The sequence below is a fragment of the Chiloscyllium plagiosum genome, unplaced genomic scaffold (genome assembly GCF_037043375.1).
Source record: "Chiloscyllium plagiosum isolate Xiang-an unplaced genomic scaffold, Cpla_swu_hap1 HiC_scaffold_32, whole genome shotgun sequence".
NCBI lineage: Eukaryota > Metazoa > Chordata > Chondrichthyes > Orectolobiformes > Hemiscylliidae > Chiloscyllium > Chiloscyllium plagiosum.
Window position 1 is genome coordinate 22,729,159 of NW_028270170.1, and position 22,078 is coordinate 22,751,236.

The 22,078-nt window shown below is 38.1% G+C and overlaps 1 protein-coding gene across 2 annotated transcripts in view; it reads right to left on the reverse strand.

Moving 5' to 3' along the window:
* Nucleotides 1–22,078, reverse strand: part of lsm12b (LSM12 homolog b) — a 44,338-nt gene that overhangs the window by 16,947 nt on the left and 5,313 nt on the right. For both annotated transcript variants that reach the window (XM_043675098.2, XM_087977865.1), the window contains exons 2-3: nucleotides 17,539–17,672; nucleotides 764–873 (exon numbers count right to left, since the gene is read on the reverse strand). In XM_043675098.2, coding sequence (XP_043531033.1) covers nucleotides 764–873; nucleotides 17,539–17,672 — 244 coding nt within the window. The remainder of the gene's footprint in view (nucleotides 1–763; nucleotides 874–17,538; nucleotides 17,673–22,078) is intronic.

The window sequence follows — 22,078 nt, forward strand, 5'->3', positions numbered from 1 at the left end:
CGTACTTTAACATTGTGTTTGAAAAACAGAAAATCGATGACAATTCTAATTACACCAATCACCACAAACTTCTCAGAAGGTTTGTCACAATTAGAAAGCTTTGCACTCCAAATAATAGCTTATCCAGCAAGTAACTCAGCTGCGTACACAAGGAATAAATTCCACTTCACAGGAGCAACAGGCATTAGTGTCACAAGATGGAGGGTACAGTAAAGGGTGTAATATCAGTCACAGTTGCTGTCCAGCAAGTCTTGCCTGACACACACACAGGTCCCTAGGGTGGCATCAGAATTATCTCTATCAAGCTGAGCTTGAAGCTAAGTGTCAAGTCTCTCACATGGAAGTCACTTGGGTAAGATGCTGAAAGGGAAATTGTGAAAGTGTGCATCCATAAAGATGGAACACCTTCAGAAGGGAGATGGGGTTAGGTTGGGCCCAAGTGCCAGGACAGGAAAAGAAGTGATCAACCCAGCAAGATGGCTAGATATTCCTTTTAAAATGTGGAATTAATTCATACAAATCTTAGAATTGCAGTTAACACTTAAGACCCCATTGATCACAATTATAATTGCAATTGAGACCTCAGAATCGCAAATGATTTAATAAAATTACCCTCACTTTTATATCATGGCAGTTAGAGCAATCGAACAAGCTACACTTTCACATTAACTGATCTAAGGAATCATTGGTAACCACAGTAATCACAGGAAGTTTGGGGGGGGGGGGGGTGGATGGAAATGGAAAACAAAAAAAAAACACTTACGTCTTATGGATAGTCTGAAAAAGCTGCTGTCCTTCTGGAGAAACTCCAGCACTAATTGCATATGCTTGGCTTAATTTCTCTTCCTTCTCTGTCCGTGCTCGGTTGGCAAGCTGGTAATAAAGTAACAGATTAAATATCAGATGCTTCTGTATTACAATTAAAACTCTGCTTATATAATTGATTGGAACAGTCTAAATGTTACAATGCTCACCTAAAATGTTACCACCAAATTTAAAGCAGCGAGCAGAATAAATCTTAAGTAGGTTGGTTATCCTGAACATTTAACCATTCCTCTAATTGCTAAACAAGTGAGCAGCTCACTAAAAATAAACTTGGACACCTTTTGACTTGGATCTTTGCTTTGACAATTAATGTCTCTGCAAAACAAAAAGTGAATCAGGTTTGACGTGTCATAAAGGTTCACTAAATTACTTTCTTTCCCACTCGTAGGCAAAGTGAGTTACTGCAACAAGCAAGTTCTATGTTCAATAAAAGGAAAGATTAACAAGGAACAAATTGATCTAGCTGAGAGTTTTTTAAAGATGCATGTGGAAATAGGTTTGAGGATAATAAGTAATGTAGCAAGGAATTTGAAAAACAAGTAAGTGCCAAATCAATATTTCTACAGGGACAAGAAACAGAAGATACATAATTTAGGAGATAGACGGCTATTAAAGATCTTGCTCCACTCCTTAAGATTGTGGCTGATCATCTATCTCTTAGTTAAGTGTAGTAGGTAAATATGTTTAAACTTTGTCTTGATGTCAGCATTGAATTCAGTTCCTATCAGGAGTTAAGTCTAGGGATGTTTACCAGAATCCTAGTTAACCTTTTGTTCATATTAATTAAGGGTTTGTGAATAACCACGCAGAAGATGATCAAGTCACACCAGGTGGTGGAACAGGTGCTGGAATTTTAGACCGAGTACAAGGCCAACACTTCAGGACCCGGTTACTCTTAATAGTTCCAGAATAGGTAGGAAGTATGATACAATGGCCTGATCAAGGTTATGGCAAGCCTAGTTACCATGATGAAATTGAGATTCCTCCCCACCATCCCCCACCTCCCCACAACCAATTCCCCTGAGAAATACATCTCTACAGCAGGGGTGACTTGAACCCAGATCTCCTGGCTCAGACAGAGACTCTACAACTAGGGAACAAGATCCGAAATTCAGAATCTTATTTTTTGAATGTAGGTTTGCTTGCTTAGCTGCAAGGTTCATTTCCAGATGCTCCATTACCCTCGTAGGGTATTGAAACATCTGGAAATGAACCTTATAGCTCAGCAAACAAGCCTACATCCAAAACATTAACCTGAGCTACAAATCTTCTCAAAACTCACTGAATCCTTTTTCTTTAGCAAGGGGAAGAATATACACAATAGAGAACAGCATGATTACAGATTCAATTTCAAATAAGTGCTGTATGAGCTGATTTTAAGCTGGGAAAGCAATAATGCATGACAAGTAGCTCAACATTACTAATACGAACAAAAAGCTTGATAAAGGTTCTAATAAATATCACTCGATTCATACGAGGAATGGAGTTAAATGCGGACATCAAGTTAAGGCTTAATGTATTACCTACCACACTTAACTAAGAGGTAGATGATCAGCCATCAACCCAAGTGGTAGATTCCTGTTCCTATTTCTTATGTTTCATAACTTGTTAACACAGTCTAAGGCCAGACATTAACAGCAGTCGGTAAGGTGACACACCAAAGAGCTACACCTGGAATATGTGCATTACACACAATGTCTTGGATTTCGTGCAAGAGTGAATTAACATTTTTTGTTGCAGACAACTGTGCGTGAAGATCTCTATTTGGACACCAAAGTACTGACATTTTAAACTTAAAATTTCATAGTCACACTACAAACATCAGGTGCAAGTCACACTCATTGTCCCTCATTTGGTTACTTGTGGAGTTTGTCAGGCTCAGAACTGCCAAACGATGCTTCCAAAACAAAAAACCAAAAATGAACTTTTTTGTTGCTTGGCACAGGATATTGCTATAATTAAGAGGCCAGGAACAGATTCCATGTCTTTCAGCAAGAAAATGGGAACTTAACAAAAAAGTTTTAGAAAGAAGCCACATTTTATTTTAATGTCAGCATTGACTTCAGTGGGAGCACAAGTCAGAATGTTATTGGTCTAGGGGGTTCACTTAAGTGTGAACACATGATCTAGGCTGACACCTCACGGTGACAGTGCTGCATCGTCAAATGCGCTGTTTTTCACACAACATTAAAATGAGGCTCTGCCAGCCCATTCAGAGACTCAAATAGAGATGAAAGATTCCAAAGTTAAAAGCAGGAGAATTCTTCTCCTGTCCTCGTCAATACTTTCTCTCAACCAACACCCAATACATTCTCATTGAGATTGAGACTCCTTGCTATCCACAAATTGGCAACAGTATTTAACCGAAAACAGAGAGAACACTTTCAAAATGTAATTTGTATGCTGCAGTGGAATCCGCTGAAACTTCCCAGATGTCCCTCTAGCTTACCAAATGTTTCTTTTCTATTTCTGATTCCATGACACGTTCATAAGATTCTATCACATATCAATATTGCTAATGAGAGATTGTTTTCTAAGTATAACCGTTAATTGCTATTCCATTAAATGCACTTAATATTGATTGTTCAGAATCAACATGGTAGTAGTTAAATTTGCTTTTCTAAATACTAGGAATACTCAAAATCCAAAACAACAATAGAAAATGCCAAAAACAATGTCAGATTTCCATTGGTGCTGTCTAAGTGATTCCAGCATTTTGTACTTTATGATAAGAATTTAGTTATTTCTGGAAGGAAGGGAAAGAAAATTTCAATCATAAGAATTTTTAAAAAGTTCAAAGTAAACACAAAACCCAAGTATAAAAGCATCAAATGATACAAAATGTTTCCCATAAGAATTATCTTAAAAAGGACTGCCAGTCTTGGTATTTACCACTGAGTCTCATTGAAAGAGGCTGATCAACCCATCAAGTCAATGCTAGTTCGCTATGCAACAATTCATTCAGTACAATTACCCTGTTCATTCCTGTAAGTTTATTTTCCTCTCCTGCTCGTCTTACTTCCTCTTTGAATATTGATAATCTCTGCTTTTACCATCCTGTAGGACAAGCTACAGGTTATAATGAAGTGTCACAAAAAAGAGAGTTTTTCCACACATTCCTCATACAACTCTTACCTAAAATGTTAAGCCTGTGTCCCTCTAGCCCCCAAGCAGATGATGCAAATAGAACTGCATTAAACACTTAAAACTAAACCCATCATAACCTTGCATACCTGTCAAATATTACCTCCACATCCTCAGTTCTAAGCAGAACAATCATTCTCTATTGTAACTTAGTTCCTCACCACTGGCTGAAACCATTAACAAACCTCTGTTTCACCCTCTAAAGAACCTTCACATCCTTCCTATAATATGTTAACCAGGCACGATGCAATAACTTAGTTATCACCTAAACAGAGGTTAATAAAAACAGTCAGCATACCTCCCAGCTTTTGTATAAAATGCCTCAAATTATGAAGCCCAACACAATATGTTCTTATCCACTCTTGGTATGTCCTGAGATTTCAAGGCTCCTTGCACATGAGCTCCCAGATCCCCTGTCTCTGAACACTGTTTTGAACTGTGCAATCAAGTTCACACCACCTCTCCTTCTGCCAAAATTTATCACCTCACTTTTCTGTATAAATTCCAGCTGCCAATTGCCAATCTGTTAGCTTATGTCCTGTGGCAGTTGATTGGTATCATCCTCACTTTTAAAACCACAGCTCCACGTTTGACATGATCAGCAAATTTTGAAATTTAGCCTAATAAATTAAAATGTACTGGAATACATACACAAAAAATAAAATGATCCCAGCACTGATCCTCAGAGAAACACCATTGTCTTTCGTTGTTTACTGTGAAAAAGTAACCATTTACCATAAAGTAAATATAACAAAGAAATGCAGATGCTGGAAATCTGAAACACAAAAACAAATCGCTGGAGGAACTCAGCAGGTCTGGCAGCATTTTTGGAGAGAAAACAGAGTTAATGTTTTGAGTCCAGTGACCCTTCTTTGTAGCCCTTCTTGAAACTTCAACTGTGTTTTCTCTCCAAAGATATTGTCAGAGGTACTGAGTTTCTCCAGTAGTGCTTGCATATTTCGTTTACCACAACTTGCTCTTTTCTATTCTTAAGCCAATTTATTTTTAGCCTAAGTGATGATGATGCTCATATTCTAGGAGTCTCAAATCAGAAAACCAGCTTTTTTCATGGTGCTTCACGCAACTAACATTAAATACTTTTTTTTCAAAAAATTCAAATAGATTAAATCAAAAACAATCTGCATTTTACACTTCTTACTGGCTTTCTTCAATTATAATCAGCTTATCATAGCTGGGGGAAAACCAAATTAATTTTTTTTTAAATGCTAGTCACTAATAATGATCGTAAAAAAGCCAGATGGTTATAAAAATCCATTTAGTTCACTAATCCTGCTAAGGGGAGGCAGACATCCTTACCTCAGTTTGACCGGAGAGACTCCAGGTCCACAACAAGGATGACTTAACTGACCTTTGGAATGACCTAATAGGCCACTTGACTCAAGGACAATTATGGAGGAGAAATGTTGAACTTGCTAGAAATGCTCACACCTCAAGAAATTTTTTTTAAAAGAGACAAGGTGCATCCTATTAGGAGAAAGTGAGGACTGCAGATGCTGGAGATCAGTCAATAAGCGTGGTGCTGGAAAAGCACAGCCAAACAAACCATTCAATATACATATCTTCGAATCAATCGGTTGTTATTCTTACAAACCGCAGAAACAGATGCGAATTGTCCCAGGCCTCCAGGCTCAGAGGATGGGACATTATCACTGTGCCACAAGACTCCCAAAAGAACAGGCAATATACGCTTGAAGATGCAGTACACGGTGAGAATGTTCAATGAATACTTTGCATCAGTAATCACAAAGAAAATGCTGACAAAATATTAGTAGCAGAAGTGGTAGAGGTAACAAATGGGGTGGAAATTGATGGATGCACTGATATAGCAGGTTATGTTTAGAACAGATGAGATACCTAGCTTTGATGGTGGAGACAGAAAAGAATTGTCACAATCTTCCAATCTTGTGAAGTGGGAGCAAGAGGTGCATATAGCGTACGTATTCAAGGAATTGTGCAACAACATTCCTAATCACTGCAGGCTGATCAGTGGTAGGTAAGATTTCAGAAGCAATTTATCTTTTCCTTTGATTAACAACAAGTACTAATCTCTAATAGGACCCACTTTGTCTTAAAAAAAACATCCTGAGACACGAGTAGCACTTTTTTTTGATAGTCTTTATATGCAATCAGTGTTCTGGTTTGAGGAAGCATCTCTCACACATACAACAACCTTGCTTTCTTCATCAGGAATCTCTAGAACAATTGCATTGGCCCTGCTGAGGCTTATTGTAGCATCCCTGTACCCCCACATAAATTACCGTGTACTCCAATTTATTGTCATCTTGGCTAACAACATTGGCAAAAACTTGAAATGCACAGGAAGCTTAGATGGCAAATTCACAGACTCTAAAACTGAACTACACACAAACTTACTTCTTGTTCAGAAAGACTCTTTACAGTAATGTATAAACATCAACAAGAAGGTAACCAAGAGAACTGATTCAGACAAGGTTGTTTTTCCCTCCCTCTCAACACTCCTTCACTTGAGCCATCCACAAAATTTTAGTTTAGTTTATAAAATCAAAGTTAAATTTACATAATCATTTGCACAAAATATTAATATAGAACATTAACTTTAGGCTTCATAATTCCATACAACTATCAGAAAATTTATGAATATTTCTAGCATCTGCATTTTAAACAGTATTTGAAAATCATTTTGCAAAGCTGATCTTGGTTCTAGAAGCTATACAACACATCAGACAATGTTCACTGGATAGAAAAGAGGCCAAGCAAAGCTTTTGCTATTGCTCTAGTAATCTGAAGAATGCATGGCGAAATATAGGCGAGAGTCAGAAAGGACAAGAGTGTGGGAAAACATATGAAACAAAGATGGGGAGATGCAAGATTATACAGCAAATATCTTATGATATACATTAGAAATAAACCAAAATGGGAGCCAAAAGCCAATTTCATAAAATTTCCAATTGAGTAGAGAATAGAGGCGGAGAGATTAAACATCAGAATGAATGTAAATTAACAACAGAAAAATGCAGAAGTTTTTACAGGTGTATAAAAAAGAATTTTCAGTAAGGGGAGTCCAAAAGAGAAAGAAATAATAAAGTAAGAAAATGGCAGGCACATTACAGTTTCTGGTATCGAGACTGGCTCTAACGCAATGAGGGGTACGTCAAGTTCCAAGAGATCTACTGTGTTAGGGGACTCTGTAGTCCAAGGCACAGAGACATTCCGGTGGCCAACAGCGAAAAATCAGAGATAGTGAGATAGTGAGGAAAGAAATCAATCGGAGACTGGTACAGTTGAGAAAAGTAGTGAGCCAAACAGTCAGGATACGCAGGGACAAAGCAGGGAACAAGGTAGGACTAAAATTAAACTACATTTATTTCGATGCAAGAGGCCTAATAGGGAAGGCAGATGAACTCAGGGCATGGTTAGGAACATGAGACAGGGATATCACAGCGATTACAGAAACGTGGTTCAGGGATGGACAGGACTGGCAGCTTAATGCTCCAGAATACAAATGCTATAGGAAAGACAGAAAGGGAGGCAAGAGAGGAGGGAGAGTGGCATTTTTGATAAGGGATAACATTACTGCTGTCCTTAGAGAGGATAGTTCTGGGAATACATCCAGGGAAGTTATTTGGGTGGAACTGAGAAATAAGAAAGGGATGATCACCTTAGTGGGATTGTACAAAGGAATACAGGAAAGCCACACAGACAGACCAAGTCCTGAACTACGAAAGCAACCACCCCAACACACAGAAAAGAAGTTGCATCAAGACAGTGTTCAAAAGGGCCACAACACACTGCAGCACACCAGAACTGCAAAAAGAGGAAGAACACCTCTACAACATATTCGGCAAAAATGGATACCCCCGCAATTTCATCAACAGATGCCTAAGTGAAAGACAACGGAACGAGGACATGCCACAACCCAAAGGACTAGACATGTTACCATGCATCAAGAACATTTCTGAACTGACAGCCAGACTATTACGACCACTAGGACTCAAATCAACAGCCACTCTCAGACAACAACTCACCAGGACGAAGGACCCGATACTCAGCATGAACAAAACCAACGTAGTGTACAAAGTCCCATGCAAGGACTGCACAAAACACTACATAGGACAAACAGGAAGACAGCTAACGATTCGTATCCACGAACACCAACTAGCCACGAAACGACACAACCAGCTATCCTTAGTAGCCACACAAGCAGGTGACAAGCAACATGAGTTTGACTGGGACAACACGACTATTATAGGACAAGCCAAACAGAGAACAGCCAGGGAATTTCTTGAGGCATGGCACTCATCCACAGATTCTGTCAACAAACACATCGACCTGGACCCAATATATCGGCCACTGCAGCGGACAGCTGGAACTGACAACCGGAAGCAACAGAGACAAACCACTATAAATGCCGGAGGAAACATCACAGAAGCGCTTCACAGGAGGCTCCCAAGCACTGAGGATGTTACCTCGACAAGGGACGCAACACAAATTCCCAGCTCGGCGAACAGAACCACAACAACAAGCACCCAAGCTAAAAATCTTCTCACAAACTCAGTGGGATTGTATTATAGAGGCCCTAATAGTCAGTGGGAGACTGAGAAACAAATTTGTAAGGAGATCTCAGTTATCTGTAAGAATAATAGGGTGGTTATGGTAGAGGATTTTAACTTTCTAAATATAGATTGGGACTGATGTAGTGTTAAGAGTTTAGATGGGGAGGAATTTGTTAAGTGTGCACAAGAAAGTTTTGAGTCAGTATGTGGATGTACCTACTAGGAAAAATGCAAAACTTGACCTACTCTTGGGAAATAAGGCAGGGCAGGTAACTGGGATGTCAGTGGGGGAGCACTTTGGGACCAGCTACCATAATTCTATTAGCTTTAAAATATAGTGATGGAAAAAGATAGACTGGATCTCAAAGTTGAAGCTTAAATTGGAGGAAGGTATAGCTCTTCTACTGAATCTCTTCAGAAATTAGCACAGTTTAAGGATTAGTTAGCATACCAAAAAGAAAGGATGAATAAAAAGGCCATCTCAGTAGAGGGTTTTGAAATTAAACGATAGGGGATCAAATGTTGGAAAGATATGGCATATCAAAAAGCAGGGATAAGGCTAGAGGGGAAATAATAAAGGAAACGAGGATCAGAGAATGTTAGAAAGGGAGAGGGGAGAAAAAAGCCGAAACATTCACCGACAATCCTGACTGTTGCAAAAAACAACAGAAAAGGTACAGTTAAGACTCAAAATTCTTCATGCATATAGCATTGATCAAGTAAATGTATTGATCATAAGCACTGAAGTAAATAAGCAGCTCTGATGGCAACTAGAGAGACAGCTTCAGTATGACAAGTATAGGGTCTTCAGTATTTGTGGGTCTGTGACATCCACGAAAAAAAAAGTAGGCAGCTCAGTAAACGTGGAGTAGTGCTGTTAATCACGGACAGTAATTATGTAATAGTTAAAAGTTTCCTCAGTTCAGGAGATCACAGCATAGAAGAATCTGCTTGAATGAAGATAAAGGAATAGTAGAGGGAAACAAAGTTATTGGTGAGTGTTGTCAACAAACCACCCTTCCCCCATAACATGGAACAAAGTATACAAAGGAGAACAGGAGGCAGAAGTTGCTGAAAAAAACTCAGCAGGTATGGCAGCATCTGTGCAGAGAAATCAGAATTAACTTTTTTGGGTTCAGTGACCTTTCTTCAGAATGACTTTCCAGCATCTGCAGTTCTTCTGGGGTTTTTTATACAAGGAGAAATATTGGGCAATTTGTGGTAAAGGGATGGCAATATTCATGGGTGACTTTAATCTACAAAAAAAATTGGTAAAATCCGATTGGCAGTAGTAGTCTCAAAGAAGAGTTCATAGAAACAAAGGTATTCTAAAAGCAAAATATTTGAAACTGACCAGACAGCAGCTGACATAATACTTGGTACTGGATTAATTCATGGCTTCAGAGGTGACATTTTCCTAAATTGTGGTGGTTCCATATTACATGTAGTTCAAAAGAGAAAAGACTAGGACTAAGACTTGAATTTTACACCCAAATAAGGACAATGTGGGCACAAAACCTGATCTAACGGAAATGAATTGGCATTTGAAGCTAGGGGATAGGTCAATATAGAGACACAAAGGAAAACATTTAAGTGGATATTTCAGAACATTCCTACTATAAATAGATTTGCGAATAGAGGATCCGCCACATCCACGGTTAATTAAAGTAGTTAGGGTGTCACCCGTATCCCCCCACCTCAGATGGAGCAAAACGCTCAGAGACACAGTATAGTTTACCTCCTTCATCTTTATTCTGGACCCAGGAGGGAGAGAAAACAATTGCCCATGTGCACAGAGACAGGAGTTCTCAGTCTTCTCTCTTGAACAGCAATTCCATAATTAATTATATCATCATTTTACAGGGAAGAGCAACCAGATAAGGCAACATATATATTGACTGGGTGACCATTACAATCAGCAAGTGACAAAAACAAAGATTAAGCTATCTGCTGTTACACAATGAATAACTGACTTCTCATAATGAAGACTTTTCACCTTGTTAACTGACTTTACATACTGGATGCTTCTAATATGGTTAATGGCTCGACATAATGAATGATTTTCCGCCTTATTAACCTATTACCCTTGCCTCCAGCACCCACTGTTAACTGCAAGTTCTTATCTGATCAGAGTCATGCTCAGCTGAAGCTCTGGTTTCACAAAACTCAAAACTTAACTCTTTCCCTACCTGCTCATCCCTTGAGAATGTGTTTTGGGTAAGGCATCAAACTTGACAGCAAAGCACATAACTGTGCAAATATGAGTAGCAAGTCAAATGATTGTGACAAAATGTTATTAAAAGCTTAGTGAAAGCAAAAAAATCAAGGACATGAAAGGACGCTGTTTAGGAATGTTAAAAACCAGATAGCAAGAACTTCTACCAGTATTCAAAAAGGAGAAGAGTAAAGAAAGGGAGTGAGTGAGTGTTAGATCTTTTGGAAGGGAAAATAGAATTTTTGAAAAAAGGGGAGATTGGGAAATTATTGGTATTCAGCGAGAGCCAGGGTGTCACCGTACAGGGGAACAATGGCCCATTAGTCGCTAGACTGTTAATCTAGAGACCCGGTTTCGAATCCAGCCATGTCAGATGGTGGAATCTGAACACAGTAAAATCTGGAATTAAGAGTCTAATGATGACCATGAATCCATTGTTGATTGTTGGAAAAACCCATCTTGTTCATTAATGTCCTTCAGGGAAGGAATCTGCTATCCTTAAATGGTATGGCCTACATGTGATTCCAGACCCACAACAGTGTGTTTAATTCTTAACTGCCCACTGGACGATTAGGGATGGGCAATATATGATGGCTTGGCCAGCAAAGCACTCATCCTGTCAATGAATAAAGGAACAAAATCACACAGTTAATATGCAGGTAAAGCAAGCAATTAGGGAAGGAAAGGGTATATTTGCCATTAGAACAAATAAATTGGAGAATGACTTACTAATGGGAATGGGGAGTTAATAGTAGATAATTTCATCTATCAAATCCTTATCAATTTTGTTTTGGTCTTCAGTATCAAGAATACAAAATTAATCCAGCAATAGCTGCAAACCAGGAAGTGGAAGGGTGAGAGATTCTTAATGAAATTACAATCACACAGGAAGTGTTACAAAAGAACTGATGGAACTGCAAGCTGATAGTCTCCAGACCCAGGTGGACTTCATCCCAAGGGCTTAAAAATAGGTCAATCATTAGGATGTGTTGGTGTTAATTTTCCAAACTTCCCTAAAATCATGAAAGGTTCAATCAGATTTGAAATTCGCATTTATAACTCCTCCGTTCAAGAAAGGAGGAAGAAAACAGGAAACAATGGGCTAGTCAGTTGTCGGGAAGGAGTTAGAATCGATGATAGAAATCTTAGTTCTGCACTTCAAAAAAAAACAAACTAAAAAGAGTCAGCATATATTCAAAAGGCAATTATGCGTAAACTAATTTATTGGAGTTCTTTGAGGAGGCAACATGCACTGTAGATAAAAGAGGAGCCAATAGTTGGATTTCCAGAAGGCATCTGATAAGCTGTCACATCAGATGTTTCTGTGCAAAATAAAAGCGTGTGTGTTGGGAGCAATATATTAGCATGGATATATGGCAGAAAGCTGGCTGGTAGCGAGCAGTATGCATAAACGAGTGCCTGATTTACATGATTTAATATGAGTGGACTACTGCAAGGGCCGGTGCTCTAGCCTCAACATTTTACAGTTTACACTAATCAATAAGTTAGATGAAAAGGTTGAAGACATGGTAGTCAAGCTTGCAGATAACACCAACATAAGTAGACCCTCAAAACAGCACACTACCCCGACCAACTCTCACCCTATCCCTGCAACCCTGCACTTTCCATGGCTAATCCACCTACATACCTCTGGATGCTATGGGCATTTTAGCATGGCCAATCTGCCAAACCAGCACATCTCTGGACTATGGGAGGAAACTGGAGCACCCGGAGGAAACCCATGCAGACACAGAATGTGCAAACTTCATACAGTCGCCAGAGGGTGAACCAGAGTCCCTGGCTTTGAGAGGCAGCAGTGTGAATCACTGTCTTTCCAAAATTGGGCAGTATAATATGGCAAAATGTGAAGTTCTCACTTTGATAAAAATGTTTTTTTTTCAAAAAGCACAGAATTACTTAAATGCAGAATTCAGAAGGTACACAGGGATCTAGATATTCTGATGCAGGTACAGCACATAATCAAGGAAGCCAGAGGAATGTTGTCCCTTATGACTGGAGGAATTAACCACAGAAGTGTTGAAGTTATGCTTTCGTGAGATCCCATCCAAATACAGTTTACAGTCTTGGTATCCCTTTTTAAGGATGTGAATGTAATGGAAGCAAAGGAAGTTTGAGAGACTGATAACTGAAATTAGTGTGTTGTCATATTAGGATAGGTTGGACATGTTGAATGAGTTTGTGGAGTTTCAAAGATTGAAGGGGGATTTGATTGATGTGCGTAAATTCCAGAAACATCTTGACAAGGTGGATGTGAAAAGGATGCTTCCTCTTGTAGATAATCCAGAATGACAGGCACTGTTTCAAGTTTAGGAGTCACCCTTTCAGGACAGAGATGAGGAGAATTTTCTTTAGTTCACAGGTTGAAAGACTTTGGAACTCTGCCTTAGGAGGCAGCGGAAGTGTGTTTTTTAAATACTTTTTAAAGATAGAGGTGAATAGATTCATGGGAGAATCTGTTAAGAAGAAGAATCTATTAAGGGGAGTGAAATTTAAAACAAACAGATCAACCATGACCTTACTAAAACAGAACAGACTAAAATGATCTACTTTGTACATTGTATAGGTAAAAACATGCAATGTACAAGAATAAGTTGGGTCTCAGTAAATATTGATCTATATAACATTGACTTAGAGGCAGGGACCAAGTCAAATGCATTCAAATTGTTGATTACGTGGAAAGTAGGCTGTGAGAAATACAGAGGGAGGCTGAAAAGGAATACAGACTGGTTAAGTGGGGGACAATAACATGGCAGATGGATTAAAGAAATGTTGTCAAGTTTCCAAATTGAAAAGAAAAAACAGAATTTTTAAAAAGCGGAAACTTGGAAATTATTGATATTCAGAGATGCCTGGATGTCACTGCACATACATCACAGTTAGCATTCAAGAAAGCAAGCAATTAAGAAAGCAAATTGTACAAGTGAATTGTAGAAAAGTAAATTATTTTTCCCACTTGGGCAAGGTCACCCTAAAGTTCAGTGTTTGGTGTTCAGCTTTATCTCCAAGGCTAACAAAGTCAACAAAGGCTAAATACAAGTATCTGCAATGAGGGAATTACCCTTCCAGAAGAGATTGAATAAAGAGCACTTGTATTCCCTACAATGTATTAGAATGGAGGTGATCTCACTGAAACACGTAGATTGAGAAATTTGTCTGCACAGCATTGCTAATAGCACTGAAGAATACCACATGTCTATCAATGAGGAATGTGCATGGGGGAAAAAAAAACTGTAAACCATTTTTCATACATAAAATTCTTGAGGGAATTAATAGTCATGCTGTTTCCTATTGCCAAGGAGTCTGTAATCTGAGATCTGCTACATATGATGGCATAATGAGAAAATGTTTCACATGAAGCTTTGAAATTCTCTGCCCGAGAGAGTATATGTTCATGAATATACTCAAAGTATACATTGATAGATTGTTGAATATGGATAATAAAAGGATATGAGTGTGGGAAGGTGAAAATTGATCAGCCACAATTGTAGCGAATGGTGGATTAGACCTAAAAAGCCTTGCGGCCTTTTCCATTTCTATATCTTATGCTCTGGGTCACAGGTACAAATTCTACTCCAGTTTTTCAATTTATTCAAATGAGGATAAACATGATGATTTGTTTCTATAATTAAAAATGTTTATGCAAAGGTTAGTTCAAATATGGAATCTTAGTCAAGCAAAGGCTTAGAAAAATCAATATTTCGATTTATTTCTCTTCACAGATGCTGCCAGACCTGAGCTTTTCCAGCAACCTCTTTTTGTTTCTGATTTTTAGCATTCGCAGTCCTTTCAGTTTTTAATTGACATTAATGAAATGTGCTAGAAAAAAGTGAAAAAGGGGAAAATGGAATTTCAGTTGATAGCCAGAGATGGAACTGGCAAATTAACTTCTGTGCCAAAAGTCCAGCAATATCATCCTGCTTTGCACAACCCAAGGTCACAGTATAAAATAATTGATAGCCATCTGTAAAAAGTTGAGAATCACCAAATTCTCCTCGCTGTTGGATATCGGTAAATAGAATTAATTGGTTCTGTACAGGAAACAGGGCTGCATTAGTAGAATTTTAAAAATGCGTAATATTTTTGTAATCAATGATAATAGAAATTACAGGTGTATACTAAATTTTATTTGCTATGATAGTATCCAAAGCTTCCTCCTTCCTTCCTCAAGAGGGAATTATGAACATCATAGGTGAATGTCAACTTTAACACTATTACCCACGTATGTCATGTCATTTCATGGGCTATTTCTACTAACTATTTAACAGCCAATTTTTTTTAAACCCCAAAGTGAACATTCTATGACAGCTTTCAATCATCCAAAATTGTGTTGCAAAATATTTTGAAATACAAAATCATAATTTAAATTTACAATATCACCCGCAAACAATAGGTTTATTTTTAAATATTACCTTGGCTCCCCAAATAGATTTATCCCATGAGTAGCTAAATCAGGATAATCCTAGTTCAAGCCAGGTGTATGATAGAAAACTACTTTGTCACTAAAATGCCAGTTGGGGTTCCAAAACAAGGGAAAAAAAAAGCATGAAAAAAAAGTTTAAGAATCCTAGATGGTTTTCTCTCCATAGGTGCTGTCAGACCTGCTGAGTTTCTCCAGCAATTTCTGGATCACTAGTCCAGCAACATTACCACCATGCAAAATACGTCTCCTGAATGTAGCTGGCTTACTTGCAAGGACACCATCCCCGAGGTACCCAAACTGATTGTTTTAACCTGTTCCCATTGTTTCATTTCAACTGAAGTGTTAGCCATTTTAGGTTTCTCCAGCTGTCTTTAGATGCATGTTGAAGCCAGGCTCTGTGGGTTTCCAAGACTGACAGGACATTGGTTAGGCCACTTTTGGAATATTATGAGCAATTCAGGTCTCTCTCCTATTGGATGTTGTGAAATGTGAAAGGGTTTAGATTTACAAGGATGTTGCCAGATTAGAGGATCTATAGGGAGGGCCTGAATAGGCTGGGGATGTTTTCCCTGTCAGAAGCTGAGGAGTGACCTTACAGAGGGTTTATAATAAAAGGGGCACGGGTAGACGAAGTGGACAGTCTTTTTTTCTGGGTTGGGGGAGTCCAGAACTAGAGGGCATAAGTTTAAGGTGAGAGGGGAAATATTTAAACAGCATCAGAGGGGCAACTTTTTCACACAGCTGGTGGTGCACATACAGAATAAGCTGCCAGAGGAAGTGGTGGAGGCTGGTACAATTACAACATTTAAAAAGCATCTGGATGGGTATATGAATAGGAAGGGTTCAGAGGGATATGGACCAAGTGCTGGCAAATGGGACAAGATTAATTTTGGATATCTAATCAGCATGGACGAGTTGGACCAAAGGGTCTGTTTCAGTGCTGTATATCTCTATGACTTTATAAAATATATCAGCACAGCAAGAAAAAAAGCCTTTCTGAAAATGCACTGCAAATATTTCCATTATATTTGTAGATTGTTAAAAGCCAAGCTGGAGAAGTGCCTCAACTGCACTGGTCACAGCTTTAAATAAAAATACATTTTTCCCGTTACCAAGATGACCTACTATACACCTTCTCGATATCAGGCATTTCAAGCAACAATACCTGTCAACCGCAATTCTTAGAAAACGATTTTTGGCTTATCAAAGCAAAACTATTCAATTAAAAGGTGCAATGATTAACAAAGGTGCAAATAATTATTCCTCGAAATATCCCAAAACAGATGCAAACACAGCCACTCCTCAGGAAAATAAAAGAAATAACTTCAGAAACTAGCTTTCTGAAAGAAAACACTTTAGCCAAATGGCTATTCTTGAAAGCAAAGGTTAAAAGTATAAAATGTTCCAAAGTCTGTTGCTTTGATGTTCTGGCTGGTGTGGTTAAGTCCCTAATCATACATATTTGTCATTGAAGTCTTGCAGACAGCCTGCTCAAGAAATTAAGTAGCATCTCAAGACTGCAATCTTGCAAAAGAGCAAATACACTTCACCCTGAACTCAACATGATTCTCTTTTGAGGGATGAAAGAGATCAGCTGGGTAATCTGTTTTTAGCTTTGCTAGCTCCAACTGAACCAGGTAAAATAAGCACCTCTCCACACCAGTCATTGTTCAAAATAACCCCAGCAGGGGTCTGCAAAGCAACTTTAACAATGAGTGCTACAGGAACCCTTATTTTTTTTAAAATCTGATGCTTCCAGTGAACTGTCAAAGACCTCTTTAGGAAAAACACTCAGACTGCAAGTGACATCCACGTCCCAAAAGTGAATTTTAAAAATTCTTAAAAACACAAAATAAATATATTTTCCACAATCCTTCAAATCTGAAGTCCTCCAAGCAATGTAAAATATTAAGTACTTTCATGACAGGAGGGAATCAGGATGAAAATTTAGCTGCCACGTGTACACCAGGTTCTAAAGAAATTCACCATTAATTGACAAAGTTTTAAACCAGGTTAAAAAGACATCTTACAATACACCAAGAACAGCAGACAAATTAACAGAAGCAATCAAAAATATAATGATGGACCTACTATGTCTGTAACCACAGGTCAAAATGAACACGCAAACTCACTAAGTATTCAGAAAGAATCACTGAAGTTGAATGTGAAACCCATTGTAGAGAATTTTATTACAGCAGCAATAGAATATGATCAAGAGTTTAATATTTTTAAAATGCATAGCAAGAATAAAGTCAATATTCTTTCAATCAGCAACCCCTCCTCTGGTAATCAATCTTATAAAAAGTGACATTAAGCTTTCATTCTCAATGCACTATTTTCTCCCAGATTAAAATTCTTACCTTGTTAACATTCAGTGAAGCTAAGGGTGGAGGAGTTTCTGTCCGATCATTAATTGTTTTAACATCCGAAACATATGCTAAATTAATCAGTAGAACATCGTTGTGGTTGGGCTTCCCACTAGATGAGGGACATTCTTAAGAAAAGAAAATTGTTAAGGAAATGGAATGGATATACAAGTTCTCCAATTACATGCACTACTTCCCTTGTCAAATATAAATATTGACAAGCCTACGAAGACAAACTAATTGAAATATAAAATTCCACGAAGCAACAATAATATTATTCCAAGAAATATATTCTTCAAACCCATTCATTAAACTTTCAAGTAAAATTCACACTCTTGCCTTAGCTACTACTTAAAGCTTGGTTGCTGTACAAAAGTCAATACATAACACTTATGGCTTGTCACTTAGACAAGTTAATTTCATATTGCAAACACTCGAGATCAACATTGCATTCAAAACACAAATGAGTTTCTTTGGTAGCATAACTCAAGTGTTAGTCACTGATCTTATGGTAAGAAATGTACAACCTATGCTGTATAGATAATGCATATACAACTGTTATATCATCAAATAATAAATATTGAATTATGCAATCCTATTTTAAAATAGTTTGCATCATTTCTTTAATATTTAATTTTTTAAAAGTAAATTGGAACAAAAAATGCTGCTTTAGCCAAAATGAAAGGTCAGGATTCAAAAACTTTCCCGCAGAGATTTTCTTACAAGAAGTTATGTGACTCATTGTAGCTGTACTGGAAATAGAGCGCAATCCCCTTATCCCATTTTCAGGTTCTTGCTCCAAGTTACGGCACTTGGTGTGCATATCCCAGTATACTTAAATATGGTTACTACTGATACTTACAAGAGTGCATTTTGTATTCAAGGCTCAAGTTCAGAGTAAATGTAATGAGTTATGTGACCTGTTCTGCAGATTGCCTGACAGTAAACCTGGGTGGGTGATTATTAGCAAATGCGGGCTAATTTTGCCTTTGAGAGAGGGTGAACAAGTTACTTACATTTGGAGACAATGACAGCAGTCTCCAAATTTATGATGTAGACTAAGGCCTCCCAAAATCCTTAAAAAATTACCCATTGTATAAACTGCCCATTTACTTCTAGAATGAAAGGAAGTTGGAATCATGAATAGCCAAACTGCACATCTACCTGGACAGAATAAGGTTAATGAATTTCACGTAGAAGAGAAAAGGCAAAGGAAGCTATTTGAGATCAAATTACAGGCTTCCCTACAAATCAATGAGTATCACAAATTCTTTGCAATCAGCTGAAAGACTATTTGGCTTTGCAAGTTACCATTTAAGAATGCAAGAGGGAGATAGTGTCTCATTAAAGAGATGCAACCTGCAGCCATTTAAGTATTCTGGAAGATTTGTCCTGGCGTTGGCATGGGGAGACACATTAAAGGAACAAGCTTTGTTGCTAATAGGGAATTTAAGGAATGCTGGAAACAAAAGAAAGGATCCAATGTTGACAAATACTACTCTGAACAGGGATACAGGAACCCATTGAAAACTGGAACTGTGGACAGTTTGCTGAGAGCACTACAATTCCATCGGGAATGTAACAGGTGCTAAGCATAAAGGGGAAAATGTCACTTCATGACTTGCAGAGTTGCCTATAAAAAGAAAATTTTCAGTCATTTGTTACAGTAAGTATTATATAAAACATTGCACTCTCTTTTTAAAAAGGTCAAATGTTTTGAAACGTTTTGGTAACTTTGAACATCATAATGCAATGGTAGTCTCTGCCTCTAACATCTCTTCAGTAAGTTTCAAAACTTCACCAGAGTGGAAAAATCTCTCCACTCCCCTCTAATCACTCTGCAATTTACTTTATATCTATCAATCACCTCTCATCTGTAGGAAAATAAGACCCTCCTGTTCACTCTGGATCTTTCAAATTTAACACAAGTCTCCCACAGTCAACTCTGATAGTGAGAAATTTATAAATTTTAAAATTTCTTTTCAAAATTCAAAATTTTGAGATTGTGAAGGGATTTAAAGATCAACTTGCAAGCATTTTTGTAGCCATGGTGATTTAAAAAAAAAAGAATTTCAGGGAGAGACTTCCTGGAGAATAATGGAAGTTTGCTTACATTGGGAGAGTTATTAATGAACAAAGTAAACTCTGTAGTGCATTAAGCTTTCAGGTAGAAGATTTTTAGGGGGGGCGGGCCCTTGGGAGAACACCATGGCTTGAATTTTTAGTTTCAGCTTTGGATATTTTTGTAGAATTGTTGGCTGAAAGTGGAGGTGAAAACAGTCAGTCCTGATAGTTTAAGACTGTTAAGAGGTAATTCAGTATAAAGAATTTAGGGCTAATGTTTCAGATAAGCGTTTGGTTAAAACACTGAAGGGTTATGCAAAACTGGATGAGTCAAAGGTAAGTTATATGACAAATCAAGGAAAAGGCCAGATTCTCATCACTAGGAACTGAAACCACAGCCAAGTCAAACCCTGTTGGACTTTAACCTGCTGTTGTGAGATTTTAAACCGGTGTGGAGTAGAAAGAGAAAAGGGGCAGCACGGTGGATCAGTGGTTAGCAATGCTGCCTCACAGCACCAGGGACTCCGGTTCTATTCCAACTTCAGGCAACTGTGTGTGGTTTGTATATTCTCCCTGCGTCTGTGAGGGTTTCTTCCAAGTGCTCCGGTTTCCTCCCAAAGATGTGTAGGTCAGGTGAATTGGCCATGCTAAATTGCCCATAGTCTTAGGTGCATTAGTCAGAGGGAAAGGTGTCTGGATGGGTTACTCTTCAGAGTGTCAGTGTGGACTTGTTGGGCCGAAGGGCTTGCTTCCACACTGTAGAGGTACCTAATCTAAACTTTTTGATGTATTGCAATGCTGCTGGGATTAACAGAGTTGTATTTTTACCATGCATCCCAAAATCATTAACCAAGAGTTTAATATGCAACTACTTAATAATTCACCCCACATTTAAGACTAAATTATTGTTATGTTCATGGAAACCACTTAAAAGTCGCCTTGCACTAGGAAAGAAAATCTGATTATACTTTATTTTTTGCCATTGATCTTTTATTGGATCCAACTTGCCACTTTCTCTTGGATTCCATAGGTTCTTAATTTACTGAGCTTTCTTCCATTTCATACCTTATCAAAACCTTATTAAAACTCATGTAGACTCCTAAATCAAGCGCCCTAACCTCAGCAACCTTCTTGTTGTTAAATCAATAAATTTAGTCAAATATATCAGCCACAACCTTCCCTTTAATTAAAGTCTTTCAGCAATCTGTCTTTTCTGAATGAAATTTAATATAGCGCCTCAATCTTTTCAAAAAAAATGTCCACCTGTGTAATTTCTGTCATTGTTTAAAAAGGGGGGGAGAGGTGACCCATCAGCAGTGCTCCAATCATACAGTCATAGTAACAGATCCTTCAGTCCAAGCTGACCATAATCCCAAATTAAACAAGTCCTGTGCGCTTGCACTTGGCCCATATCCCTCCAAATATTTCTTATATATTTTTTATCCAAATGCCTTTTCAGTACCATAACTGTATCTGCATCCACCACTTCCTCTGGAAGTTCATTCCATATTAACTACTTTGTGCCTCCAGCACCATGCTGCCACCACGTCTACATGTTGATTTACCTAACTTCAAAAGGCACTAAGCCATTTAAAATATTTCCTTGCTTGCTATCCTTATGAAGTTAGATAAGATATTCACAAAAAAAACCCTGTCGTCTAAAGTCACACTCTAAATGACCCAATACTTTGCTTAGTTATTGCCTTGCTCTTCACAAGCTATTTGACATTTTTTGATTTTGCTTGTCAATATCTTTTACCCACTGTTGGCTTTCTAATTTTCTTTTAATCCTCATCCCCTGCATTTTCTATATTTCTCTATACCTCTGCACTATTGAGATCTAAAAAGAACGGAGACCATTATTTACATTAAGCTATCCCTTATCCTCTATAATACCCCAGGAAGGTCACAGTCCAGATTTGGAAGTTCAGCACTTTTTTGTGGTAATGAACATCTGAACTCTTACCACTTCCTCACTGCTCTAATGCCAATTTACCTTTCTGCAACTGTTTCAAGTGCAATTTGACCAAATTACATTTCAGCTCAATAAAGGTGGAATTTCAATTTGACCTTTGTCCTATTTCATAACTACATTTGAATCAAATTGGGATTTCTATGAGCAAGATGGATGCTGGTGCAGTGGTTAGCACTGCTTCCTCACAGCACCCGCGGGTATCTAAGTTGGATGCTCTTCAGAGAGGCAGTGCAAACTTGATGAGCTGAACGACCTCTATCTTTGATGCTACTGTTTTGTCCGCCAGTAGTAATTGCAATTCCAAAAAGGCTGAAAGCATTGTACAAACTTTTATGCACAGTGATTCAGCCCCATCAGCACCACCTCCCCAACCCACCCTTCCCAGAATATGGAATTCCATTCCTAACTGTCGCTTTCCTCATATATTGAGCTCCTCTAAATGTACTTTTCACCCCACCATACTTCTGGTAATCTACCCAAACAGCTCCTTAAGCA